Source organism: Pararge aegeria, chromosome 1 (assembly GCF_905163445.1).
Source record: "Pararge aegeria chromosome 1, ilParAegt1.1, whole genome shotgun sequence".
NCBI lineage: Eukaryota > Metazoa > Arthropoda > Insecta > Lepidoptera > Nymphalidae > Pararge > Pararge aegeria.
Window position 1 is genome coordinate 8542003 of NC_053180.1, and position 13751 is coordinate 8555753.

The window sequence follows — 13751 nt, forward strand, 5'->3', positions numbered from 1 at the left end:
AATCGCTCGTCAAAAAATGCGTCTAGGAGTAAGATTTCCACGTAGCCAGTTTTACATTATGTTACATTTAATTAACGACGATAAAACCGCGGTGAACAGCTAGATGTACCTAACCAATCTTGTGTACCCAGAATTCTGCATAGGTACATAGTAAATGTGCATAGCTCTCATAACAAAAAAACTGTCATGTTTATGGAACCGATAAAGAAGGTAGAGGACGGTAGCATGCGGGACAAGGATTTTAATTACGTGAATATCTATACTTTTTCGACGACCTGATTTTTGTTACGTGGATAGGGTAATTAATAAAATCTAAACAATGAAAAAAAATTGAGTGTTTATTTTTACATACAGTACCAGAATATAACAGAATTACGAAATAATATTTCAGTAGGTTTATAATTTTCATAAGGAATCACCCCGTAAAAATATTAAATTAAAAGAAGCATATTTATTTACGATTAGATATTTGTCGGCGGCCGACTGTCGCCGGGGGCAGCAACCCTGCTCCCTTTTGAGTCCTAGGCCGTGGGTTCGATTCCCACAACTGGAAAATGTTTGTGTGATGAGCATGAATGTTTTTCAGTGACTGGGTGTTTATCTGTTTATTAGAAGTATTTACGTGTATTATATTCATAAAAATATTCAACAGCTATCTTAGTACCCATAACACAAGCTACGCTTACTTTGGGGCTAGATGGTGATCTGTGTATTGTTATCGTGTACTTATTTATTTATATTTAGTACATTTATTTTACCAAAAAAACGAATTCAAATCATTCTAAGTGTTTACTTATGACAACCCTATTGAAGATAAAAGACTGACACGCGCATAGTACCTACGCTACGCGACGCGTATTTTATAAAATGACAGAACTCCCATGATTTTAATTTTGCATGTGATGCTAGGGCTGTATCTGATAACTTTCAGTATGTTTCTTTCAACTTTCAATATGTCGCTCAATCGTGTAGTTTATAGCTCCGTTGTTTGAAACAAGACACTGAATCGACTGGGTTTATTCATTTTAACATCAACAAATTGTTTATGAAAGCATGTCGCGTGCTTGTCTTGACTATAACGTACTTATTATCTTGTGCTATAAAGAACTCGTGATTTGTACCAATAAGAATAACAAGAGAAAATAACAAAACTTCATGAGGTAAATATGACGTCAAGATGTTAGGATAAACTGACAAAAGCCCATTTATGCATAGTTCACCCATGTTATTCTTGTAGATAGTATATTTTTTAATATACTGATTCATCACGAAACAACCGTACAATGTGTTCAACCACAGTCACACCATCATAGTATCTATTTAGACAAGTAGACTGATGATATATAAGAGAAAAAAACGTTACCAATACTATTTTAAAAAAACTTTGATGAACCGTAGGGTGTTTCGAAATCCGACAAGGACTGCTCCGAGGGCATGAAAATGTTATATGTATGTTTATTATAAGTTTGAATATTTCCACTATTGCAATAATACAATGTTTTAAAGACTTCAGCTTTAAACCGCCGGCTCCATTTTGCCGGTGTCTAAGATTTCAGGGCTATTTTGTTTGGACTACTTATCTTACGAGTAGGTACTCTCTACTGTACTTTACTACCTCGGTACATTGTGTTTGTATTTCTAATGTACTAAAGGAATGGCGATGATCGGATCATCATCCTATAAAATTTACAATAGGTAGGTATTTATAAGTATTATATTGTGGCGGTTTGTGATATTGTTATTGTCTCCCGATTTACCTAAACTTTGTCACAGCAATTAACACCTGTACAAATCTTGGAAAATATTTAAAATTTGTGTTTACCTTAGTATAAGGCTATAACCTACGTGCTTTACTGAAACTATTTTAGTTGAAAACCATTTTTCCTGTAAGATAACGCACCCTTGACTCATTAAAAAAGATTCAGCCTTACCAGAGGTTACGCGGTTATTTATTTAACTGATAAAAGCTATTTAAGGCACAGAACAGATAATTTTTTTTTTACCACCATGTAGTATTTTACCTATTTAGTACCCCGCCCGCAAACTTTGGACTGTAAAGCAATATTATATTGCTCATAGACGTAAACTCCCCTCACACGCGTACCGCATAGATGGCCGATCGCAAATTTGCCATGGCAAATTTTATTATCTCCAAAACTGTGCCCAAATAACATGCTGTAATGGCCAAGGATTAACTTTTTTATTTACCTAGTTATCCTTAAAAAAAACCTTTTTGATCATCTTCTAAATATTACTGCAATAGGAGGGTAAGAGGGTAAGTGTGTAAATCTTTATTAAAACACATCGAGTAATGTGGTAGATATATCGTTTTTTTATTTAAATCTACACCGTGATTGAGAACAAGGCATAAAGTTATAACAAATCTATAATTTAATATAATCAAAACAAGGTTTTATTAATTGGTACAATATGGGAAAAATTAGCCCAAGTTCAGATGGTATGGTGGATGGTGGTTCACGTTTGTCGCGCGTTAGTGCGTTCTGAGCCCCTATATAATATCAGATAGTAAATTTTAGTTTGTATGGAGCTGTAACATCATGACGTTTGGTCATTCGTTTCATGAGATTATTGATTTGGGGCGGTCACCCACGGCGACTTATTGCAGCGAAGCAGTAGCGCGATTCTACTTTTGTATGTTCTTCGATTTTGCAACGCGACACACCAGGGGTTCAGTAGCGATGCAATCGCATGCTATCAATTCAGCTACGCTTCTGATTCGATGCAAACAAACGGTTGTTTTGGCAACTCCGGTGAAAGTGTCCTCTCACGCGGGCCACTGGCTACAAACAACCTGCATATATTCTGTAGAGAGCAGCGTCGAAAATTTGTAAAGTGGCGGCCACCGACGTAAACCGTGTTCGGCGTCCATATAAAATGTATGAAAACTAAAGAAAATATTCAGGGGGCGGCTTTTGTGGTTCTAGCCAGTGGCCTGTTTGCGGGGACACTAAGGAGAATAGAAGAGCGGGGTATCGAACGACTATATTGATGTCGCATCGCGACATGGTATGGTATGTATCGATATGGATCGCGGTTATGGAAAATAAAGCGACAATATCGCGGTCTTTAAAAAAGGTGATCTAAGTGGCCCTTATATTAAAGCCGATATGACGTTTACTAACTGAGAAACTTACCGGTGAAGGAAAACACCTCGTGTAAGCCCGCATATCTGAGAGTTATCCATAATGTTATCAAGGGCGAAGAGTCTACCGATCCGCACTTGGCCAGCGTGGTTGACTACGGCCTATACTCTTATAGTTCTGAGAGGGCGACCCGTGCCCTGTAGTGGGCCGTAATGGGTTGACGATGATGAAGATGAAGAACTTAGAAACGTTCACTACAGGCTCGGATGACGACCGGCGAAGCACGGAGCGTATAAGTTTACTAACGTACTGATCATCTGAATAGTAAGTCCCTACACTGTCTTTGACTGTTGCTAAACGAGCCTTATTACGCGTTTTGATTTTATTTTCAAGCTAAACGTAACTGTGCCATGTTAACGCGTGCTGATGTGTATATTTGTATGTAAAACGTGAGAATGTCTACATTTCGCTCAGCAAAATATAAATAGGCTGCCTTTTATTTCACTGTGTTAGACAATAAGAGTCGTACGTAGGTCAGCCGCAACATGTTTTAACGAAGAAACTACAGACATGCGATATGAAAACGCGCGACAATTGCGTTACCGTGTGAACTAAGCCTTAATTAAAGAAGATACAAACAAATATCTTAGGTGATCTTTGTTCAATGTTATGAGATAAACACATGACAATGACATTTCTTTTTATCATATGTTATGTTATAGTCCCCTACATATATGATATAGGAGACAAGTTATAGTGAATGGACAGTAACTACTTAAAACACTTCTATACATTATATAGGTCAATTCACGAGATTGCTACGCCGACTGGTAGCCGCGCGAACCATCGAACTTCTAACGATGCATTATAGTTTTACAGATAAAGTTTAAAATTCTGCGAACATTTTGACACTAAAATCGCTCGCTTAACAGTCGACCGATGCAATCTCAGTATGAATTGAGCCTTAATTCGAGCGCAATGTTTTCATGTGATAAAACACTACTTTTTCTTCCGTTCCTTTTCCTGGTAATAACCGCCCGGCCCGGGTACTAGTTTAACGTTGGACCTCTCCTTCTTCTCTTGATTCTTCAGGGAAGACCGTTCAGATGAGTCGGATACGATGCCCTGCAGGCGATGCGCATTGGTTTGGCTTAACCTGTGATTACCAAATATAACTGGTTACATGCACATCCACATTAGAAGTACTTAGTAGAGCTTTTTGTCACAGACAGAGCTCGTCCGGGGAAGTACTTATGCTTGTTTCTGCCCCTAAACACCATTGCCGTGTTCCCGTCTGAAGGGCATTGTTGCCAGGGTAATAACAGGCACGCAAGGCTTAATACTCGGGTTGCTGGGCACAGTGCGGAAAGTTCCGGGACGTTTACCTGCACGGCATGCGATTGTTGCTCTGTTTATACGCTGTGATTTTCCACTTACCGACAGGTTACCATCGTGTCTTCTCTCAGAATGAGAAGGCTTCAGACCTTATTCTAACACGCTAACCTAGTGCAAATTTGTCGACTTCACACGCCTTTGAGAACAGTATGAAGAATTCTCAAAATTTACTTTTTTAAATTATTAAAAAAAAAAATATGCTGGTTTCCTCTTGATGTTTTCTTTCACCGAAATAGCCAGAATTTTAATTACTATAAAAGCAGCTAACTTCGAAAACTTGAGAATCCGCGACCTCCATTTATAAAAAAACAATGTTAACCTTGTGCCAGGGACGTTTAAAAGGATTGAAGAGTACTTACACCCCACTCTTTTGCATTTTATGATCTAAACTATTACGTAGTTATTACCTGACTTCCTCGACATCTGCCACTTTGTCGATCAGACTCCTGATGATGCCTTCTTTATGTTCTAAAGCCAAAGAAGCCCTTTCAAGCTCCCGCCTGTATTCGGACTGGGCATGCGCGGCACGCCTCTCCTGTTCCATTATCCGGCGCTCCAGCTCCTCCAATGATGTGTGCGCTCTGGATTTCACAGCCTGAGACGGATAAAGTTTATTTAGGGAAATGAAACGAAAATAGATAGTTGGTAGGACTCCGGCTTCCCTTTCTGGAGGCAGAGTTCGAATCCCAGCACGCCACTCTGTCTTTCCTAAGCAATGTTCGCTTAAGCAATTGAAATATCACTTGCTTCAACGGTGAAGGAAAACATCGTGGGTAAGCCTGCGTGCCTGAGAGTTCTGCATAATGTTCTCTAATGCGTTAGTCACCAATCCGCACTGGGCCAGCGTGGTGGACTACGGTCTTAACCCCTTCCCATTATGGGAGGAGACCCGTGCCCTTTAGTGGGCCGTTAATGGGTTCATATGATAATGATGATAATGATTTTTACATGTCATTAATAGAAGCACTCGACTACGGATCACGAGGTCCTGGATTCCGGGATTCGAATCCGGGCCAAATTATATATGCTGTTGTGTATTTTCTCGTGACTTGCATTGGAACACGCTCACCTCTAGACCAAGCAATAAAAGATGTAGAAAACAATGACCCTATCCCACCCAATAATATGAGACCTAATTTTGTTCCGTTTCGTTATTTGACCGCTGATTGGCGCCGTGGGCAGCGACTCTGCTTTCTAGTCCAAGGCTATGGTACGATTCCCACAACTGGAAAATGTTTGTGTGATAAACATGAATGTATTTAAGTGTGTGGTGTTTTATCTGTATATTTTAAATATTTGTGTATATTACGTATAAAAATATACATCAGTCATCGTTGTATCCATAAAACCAGCAACGCTTACTTTGGGGCTAGGTGGCGATGTGTGGACTGTTGTAGTATATTTATTATTATCACAATTCTCCATTAACATTACTAAAAATACCTTAATTTACAAAGAATCGTGTTCATGAGGCCCATAATTACTAAACCTGATTTTACCTTAATCTCCAATTTGATCCTCTCTAACGCTTCCAAAGCTTTGCACAAAGGTTCACTGTTTTGAATTCTCTTACTTCTTCGTGCGCGAGTTGCTCTGGCAGACGCGGCACGCGCTCGATGGCGGAAGACTACTGCTGCTTTACGGTATAGCCTATATTTACAATGAAAGTTCAATCATAATGGTCATCATCATTTTTACTATCATCATAATCATAGGCCAACTTGAAATAAATGAATTTTGAATTTAGTTTTTTTTTTGAACAGCACAAGATTTTAGAGCACAACTCTACCACGGTGCTCCAAAGAGCGGGCAATACAAAATTACATTTGACGTACACTTCGAGATACATCAGTTAAAAGTCAAAGTCAAAGTCAAAGACAAAAATATCTTAATTCAAGTATCTATAGAATTCTATCTATGTATCTATAAGAATTACACGGTAGTGAGATATGCTATGCCAAATTCCTAACTCGTTAGTGGCGTGCATAGAGGGTATGCACAGGGTATGCAGATAATATATAATGAAGAAAATCCCCAGTACGAGTTGTAAATTCTCAAAGGTAGGCTGTTTATAAATCCTACAACGCCAATCCTTAAGTTTTTTGTAACTCCTACTGGAGATTTTTTTCATTTTATATCATCTGCATACCCTTACATACTCTCTATGCACGCCACTGGTTACTGGTTGTCAGAATAACAGAAAACTAAATATCTACCATGCAAGGGCATTACACCAGCAGATGGGTAGATGATCAAAAACTTCCTAACTCCTCAATATTTCACCTACTCACCGAACATTTTTTAGCGCGGCTTGTAATTCTTCCTTGGCAGCTTCGTTTTCTTGGCAGATCTTGTTATATTTATCTTCTGTTTTATGCAATTCTTCTTCTAGTTTTTTAATTTGTTCGCTCTTTCTTTCAGACTCCATTCCGTACTGATGTTTTAGTTCGTCCAGCAATCTAAAGTATATAAAATCGAATTGTTTTAAATCGAAGCCCACATAAATATTCCTATCAGCCTATTCCCAGCCTTGCTTCTTACCAGCCACTGTTGGATTGAAGCCTTAACTTTTTTGGAAATGAGAAATTCAGAGCTCCAACCCTTTTATTCGGATTGTGTTTAGCTGATTAACCCTAATGTTTTAAGCAGCGTAACGCGCGTTTGTTGGCTTGCCTCGGAATGGGGCTCTGTCAGGAAGAGTTTGAACCCTAGGGCTCGCAGAAGCGTCATCGGCCTTAGATCGCCTCATTTGAGGCCGACAATTGGCTAAGGCGACGAATGGAGTTAGAAAGGGTTACGGTCGGTGATATTAGTCCGCACGGCTCCAAGGCCGGGGTGTGACCGAATGACGTCAGAAGTCGGGTACCTCGTCTTCGCCGACGAAAACGCTGTGTAGAGGTTGATTGCGTGTCCTGATAGGGAGCATTGTCAGTGGTAATCTGATCGTCAGGGTCGTGAAGGATATGTTTAGGCCTCCTCTTGTTGAGAGTGGAGCTAAGGTTGAGTGAGTAAAAAGTAAAGGCTTCAACTTTTAGTGATAGTAACTGGGAACGACTGCTGAACGTGCAAGGCAGAAGACCGTACCAATTTCCTAACTGTAGGCTAGTGCTAAGAATTTCTGGCTAGAAAAATCAAAAAATCCAATACATTAAAATCAAAAATCTAATACAAACCAATACCGGGAGTATTCAGTGTCAGTTATCCGTAGTCGAACTTGCTAACCTCTATCTACTTTTTCTATTCTCTTAGATACATTATGCAATATAGTGTTTTTCAATATTTTAGAAATATTACCGTTTACAATCATCCAACCTCCGCTCATGCAAATCTGCGGGCACAGTTTTAGTTCTCATAGCGTCGAAATGCGCCATCTTGCCAGCGGAAGCTTCTAGAGCGGTCTTCACTGAATAGTATTCCCGATGGACCGTTTCGTAGTCTCGCATCATTGCCGCCACTAAAAACAAGGCACCCATGATTTTTGGTAACCCTTCCACAAAAAGAAACACTGGAGTCGAGAAATCCTTCATCTTTTGCTAAACATAGAATGGCATTAAGCACGACTAGCAGAGGCAGGAGACAAAAATGTAATTCTCTGTGGATACATATTAACAAGGGATAGAATGTGCCAAAGCATGGAAAAGGAGTAGTTTTCCCCCGTTTAATATTAAGCTCCGAGAGTTAAAAAACTGTGGGAAAAATCAATATTTTGTCCTTTCCCCCTGGAGATAACGTCTCATCCCAGCTAGCACATAGCTGTGATGCACCAGGAAACACATGATATAGTAAATGTTAAATAAAGTTTTTATAACAAAGTAAAAAAAACTTACTCTTCCCTTCATACAGTTCATAAACTTCCTTTAACTTAGACTCCGCTCTTTCTGCTCTTTCTAATATCGTAGTTTTTTCAATATCCCCTGTCTCTTTTTCGACCAGGAGTTTTTTGTAGTTCTGTCTCACTTGCACCAACTCCTGTTCTAACGTGTTACCTTTTTGGATTAAAGCTTTGTTTTCTGTGACGATTTGTTTCGATGTCTTGTTCAGGTTCTCGAATTGTTTCTCGTAGTCCAGTATAAGGTTGTCCTTTTCTTGTAAATTTTCTTGGAAGGCATCAAACAATGGCGCTGTAAAAGGATTTTAAAAATAAATTCTCCAATAATATACATCAAATATATAATTTAAATGGTTAATTTAATATAAATACCTAATGCTTGTGCACTCAATAGTCCAGATAAATCTACGACTCTTTCTAAACGAAGTGCCCCATCTCCAGAAGTGGGATTAGTATGAGTTTCTTCGTTATCGGCTTCTGCAGGAATTTTCATACTTTAAGATTATAATGCTCGTTTTCACTAACGAACAAGACAAAGCCTTGCTTCGTAGAGCCTAATCTAAGGAAATAAATTCCTAGGCATGCATACACTTTTCAACAATAGTTGTTACTTTAGAGTTGCTAAAACTTTTTTTTTCTACATTCATTACCTAGATAGGGTGAAACCCATTCGAACCCTAGGAATCGCCTAGATTTAGTGAAAACGGGCATTAGTAATATTATAGACAAAAATATAAATGTGTTTATAAAATCAGCTGCCCGATTAAGTAGCCTTTTCATCCAGTTGCCATCTTCCTATAAAACGCATAATTTTGTATGGAATATGACAGTTTACCAGCCACTAGTTAATAACTTTCAGAATAGAGAGGCGGCAAAATATTTAAATACGTAAGCTATAGATTATAATTGTTAGACATGACTTCGACTTTTTTGTCAGTAAATAATCAGTACTATAAACATGTAAGTAGGTAGTGCATTATTTTATATAACACTAGCGTACCCAGCCCGCTTCGCCGGGCTAGATTTTGCTTTATTTAAACAATAAACTTACATCATTAAATTTTTAATTTAAGTCTCTTAATATATTAAATCATTTATTTCTCTCCGTTTTCATTCACTTTTATTCACTTCTCAAGCGGATTACAGGATTACTCGCCAGGTCAATCCGGAGATACCCTGAAAGTTTCATTGAAATCGGTCCAGCCGTTTCGGAGCCTATACGGAACATACCCACACACTTTCTCTTTTATATATATAGATATAAGATAGGAAATTATGTTTCTTAACGCACGCTAATAATACTCCAAGTCGGCATAATTTTGTCCGGCATCTTTAACAATCGTCAACATATTTCAACCTTAGAAAGTTTTTATTGTATAATTAATTCATTTACAAAAAATTAATGAATTATGCAATAAAACCTTTTTCATGAAGAACTCTGTCAATTGGCAAAAAAATCCTATCGATAGTTCTTGAGTCAGAAATGGTCAGACGGACAGACGAGTGGAAAGGGACTTAGTTTTATAATAATACAGTGATCCATTTACCTTGTCTCTGTCCTAAGCTAGCTGTGATTAGCGAATCAAAACCTTCGTACTTTCCGCACGGTTTGAACGCATCATTAGCACCCGTGTTCAATGTATGGACATTGTTCCGTAAGCGTTCTTGATACCGAGAAAGTTGGACGTTCAGTCTGAAATGCGGTGAACAGATATTTTATAGGGGTATTTTGAGCGGAGGCTGGGGGGATTACTTCCATCTCGCCAATGAACTCTCTCTGTCTCTCTTATATACTTAGCTAACCAACTAACCTATACAATACATCTTTCATAGCCTGCATGTCTTTTTGTAGTCGTGAATTTTGTTCTCTCGCCTGATTAAGTAATATTTGCCGACTGCTGCAGTTCATACAAACTTCTACTAAAGGAATTGCTGTAGAATGCTCTGTAAAAACAGAAGGAGAAGAAATACTTTATGCACACAAACAATATAGAAATTCAGACCATAAGAAGTTTACAGTAAACATTGTAGGACATTGTAGGCACTCAAAGACAGTCTTATTGCTGCAATAAATCTCTTACAGGCAACCCTTGTGTTTAAACATATAAGTTTAACTGTTTAAACTCTTAAATCCTTCTTTTTTCCGATAAAACAAAAAAAAGGAATATTTTCTACAATGTTCTACAATGTTTTTTCTACAATATTGATGCCAAGTTAAATGTAGAAAATAACTGGTACTTTCCTTGCTTCCATAAAAAGGAATACTGCATATATGATCTATACATAGTAATATCCCACATTTTACTTGGCACTGACTTAAAAATATTGTGGAAAATATTCATTTCTAGCAAAGTTGGGTATTATTTATTACAAAGTTGGTTGTTTTTTGTTAAGAGAAATTTTATATTGTTAATGTGAGAATATTTTTCATAAATTACACCAAATAGGTTTGTCTGCATGAAGCAGATTTGCTCAAAATTATTTGAATGTGTATTATATATACATACCTTTATCGGGCAACTCATAGTGCTTAGCTTTCTCTTCCAACTTCTTATATTTCTTCTCCAACTCCTCGTTTCTCTCCCTTTCCTCTTGTATAGCAACCTTACACTCTTCAACATAGTTCGCTAGTGTAGTATATTCGCCTTTAAGACGGTCATTCTCACTGGCAAATAGTCTGTTGTAATCTAGCACAGTTTTGAGCTTCTCCCTCAGTTTACTTATTTGAGATTCTTTTTCAGATATCTAGAAAGCAAAATATAGAGTCAGTTTCTCTGTAAAATATTGGGTATGTGTGTTTGTGTAGCTGTGTGCGGTGTGAGTGTGTATAAGTGCAAGAAACATTTTCTGTTGTTTTATTTCAATTTTATTTCATTTAATTTAAAATAGATGAGAGAAGATATCTAATTCAAATTAAACCAAAATAAATATTCACAGTTTTAATCTTTTAGCAAAGATTGTAAGTCTTTATTTCTCTATTAGTTATGTCTTTCAAGGTACGTTTTTAAGGTAAGGTACATACCATAATAACATTTTCCTCACACCTATCCATAAGAGCAGTGACTAAACTCTCATATTTCTTGGTAAGTTTTCGCTTTTGCTCTCTAAGCAAAGCCCTTCCCTCTTTGCTGCCTCTTGGAGAAATAACTGCAATACCTTGAATGTTTCTTTTTCGTGGGGGTTTGGCTGGCTTGACTACTGAAATTTTATAAATTTATATTGATAAAGAATATGTAATCAAAAAAATATTTGCTGTACCTTATCTAAGTATAATTTAAAACAATGAAATTGAGACTAAATGGTCTAAATTATGCAGAAGTGATCTAATATTTTTAGACTTTATAAATTTTTATAATTGAATGCACTATCAGTTTCAACAGTTTTTATTGACATTAAGCTACCAATTTTAGGCTTTTAATGGTTAAAAAAAATATTACCAACATCCCTTGGATCCTCATACATTGGATTACAGTCATTTTCATTGTGCTCCAGCATTATAGACTCAGTTCTCTGCCTCACAGTATTGAGAATGTCTTGCCGCATAGAATCCCTTAATTCCAGAGAGCTTATGTCGAAGAGCTTATGACACGGAGTGAAGTTTCCGGTAAAAGTTAACTTATGCTGGCCAAAATTAGGTGTGTCCTTACTGACTCCACTGTATTTACGCTGGAATTAACAAAAGGAGAATATATAACTTTTTGTAAATTACATTTTTTTTTATATTAAAAATTGAGCAACCAAGCAGGTGGCCAACCAAACAAAGCAACCACATCCTCTGGAGAGGAATGCATAGCAATTGCTTGCAACAGAACATTATTTAGTTCATTTTTATCTATATGTTCTTAAGTATTTATGTATGATTGAGTATGTATTAGTTTATTATTTTCTATTTATTTATCATTTTTTCTTATTTGTGCAATTTTGTTTATATATTTGTATTTAGCTATTTAAATGTAAGTTTATAATAACTTTACACCAACTGTGCGCTCTCCCTAATCTTGTCCTAGTCCTAAGGTTGCCTGGAAGAGATCGCTACTGAGCAATAAGGGTGCCTTTTGTATTCTACTTCCATCTTTGATTTATATTCTTTTTTTATTTTCCTAATTTCATAGTTCTGTACAAATAAAGAGTTAAATAATAAATAATGATAAACAGCTCTATTAATACTAATCTAGTTTAATACTATATCTGTATAAGTAGTAGGTCATTTAGCCATGAGCCTTTTGCCCACTAATGCCAAAATGATGATATGCTATTTTTGAACAGCCTTTACCTAGTAGCTTAATATGGGTAAGAACATTTTAGATTTAGCTTTCACAGCCCTTGACTGTAATGAACATTAGATTGCTTGTTAGCTAGACTTTGTCTAAAATGGAAACTAGAGGAGAGATGGTCAAAATCTCACAAAAAACCAGGGCCCGAAATAAACCACATATGATAAATTTTCAAATTTCTAAATCACAGAAACCAGCAACACATATTCCTTAACCAGGCATGAAATTTTCGATTTGTTCCAGGAATCAAACTCCTTCTGATACTTGCTGCTAACCACTAAACTAGTGTGGTAGTAAACTATAATAATAACCACAGATAGTGAAATGTAAGAAAGGTTGCCCTTATGATAATGGCACTAAAGCCTTATAATTTTTACTCATTGTTGAATTAAAGTTATGCTGTTGTGTAATAGTGTCCTATTGTTTAAATATTATAGGTTAAGTTCAATAATAAAGCTTATCTCACTTACCATGAAAAATTTATTCCCAGAATACATAGTCAACTCCCATTACAAATTAAAAAGTTACAAATCAACATTTTTATAAAAATCGTTATTTTCTACTATGTATTTTAAATAAAAAAGTCAAGCAAGAATCGACAATGTTAGCGTCGACTAAACACAATGTTCCTACTATGGAATTAAGCCAATGCGCTTTAGTATAACAAAAAAGGAAAATGGCAATATAGGTCACCAGTATTGTACTGTAATAAGATTATTGACAAAACAGCACGAATTTGGGACACGTGAACTTTACCGATCTAGTAAAGTAAGGCTCCTTTTCTACAAAAGTAATGATTGTTTAAACTTGACTTTTCCAAGTTTTAATCGTCTTTTTTATAGCCATAATATAAATTTAAAGTGAAATTGTATTTCATTTTCGATCACCATGAGTTCAAAAACGTAAACAAACAATTCTGTCACATTACTGTCAATTTGACACTGATGTTACCATGGTAACGTTCTAAGAATACCAGGCCTTAAAAATATTTTTGTTTTGGTATATTTAAAACCAAGTTTTAAGAAAATAAATTAATACGTTCTGGTTTTAAAATATATCTAAAGCAATAATTTAATTTCATCATTTCGTTATCTTAATAAAGTTAATATAGCTATGTAATTACTTAACTGCTGTAGTTGTACCTACCTT

The 13751-nt window shown here is 36.5% G+C and overlaps 1 protein-coding gene across 1 annotated transcript in view; it reads right to left on the bottom strand.

The window, feature by feature from the left end:
• LOC120623504 (plectin-like) overlaps window positions 1-13478 on the bottom strand; it is a 32677-nt gene extending 19199 nt beyond the window's left edge. Inside the window, exons 1-14 of the mRNA XM_039889553.1 lie at window positions 13073-13478; window positions 11766-11994; window positions 11351-11526; window positions 10836-11073; window positions 10140-10272; window positions 9876-10021; window positions 8701-8805; window positions 8327-8620; window positions 7794-7953; window positions 6791-6958; window positions 5999-6149; window positions 4907-5094; window positions 4171-4260; window positions 3134-3138 (exon numbers count right to left, since the gene is read on the bottom strand). Coding sequence (XP_039745487.1) covers window positions 3134-3138; window positions 4171-4260; window positions 4907-5094; window positions 5999-6149; window positions 6791-6958; window positions 7794-7953; window positions 8327-8620; window positions 8701-8805; window positions 9876-10021; window positions 10140-10272; window positions 10836-11073; window positions 11351-11526; window positions 11766-11994; window positions 13073-13099 — 2110 coding nt within the window. The 5' untranslated portion in view covers window positions 13100-13478. The remainder of the gene's footprint in view (window positions 1-3133; window positions 3139-4170; window positions 4261-4906; window positions 5095-5998; window positions 6150-6790; window positions 6959-7793; window positions 7954-8326; window positions 8621-8700; window positions 8806-9875; window positions 10022-10139; window positions 10273-10835; window positions 11074-11350; window positions 11527-11765; window positions 11995-13072) is intronic.
• Between the last annotated feature and the right edge of the window lie 273 nt (window positions 13479-13751).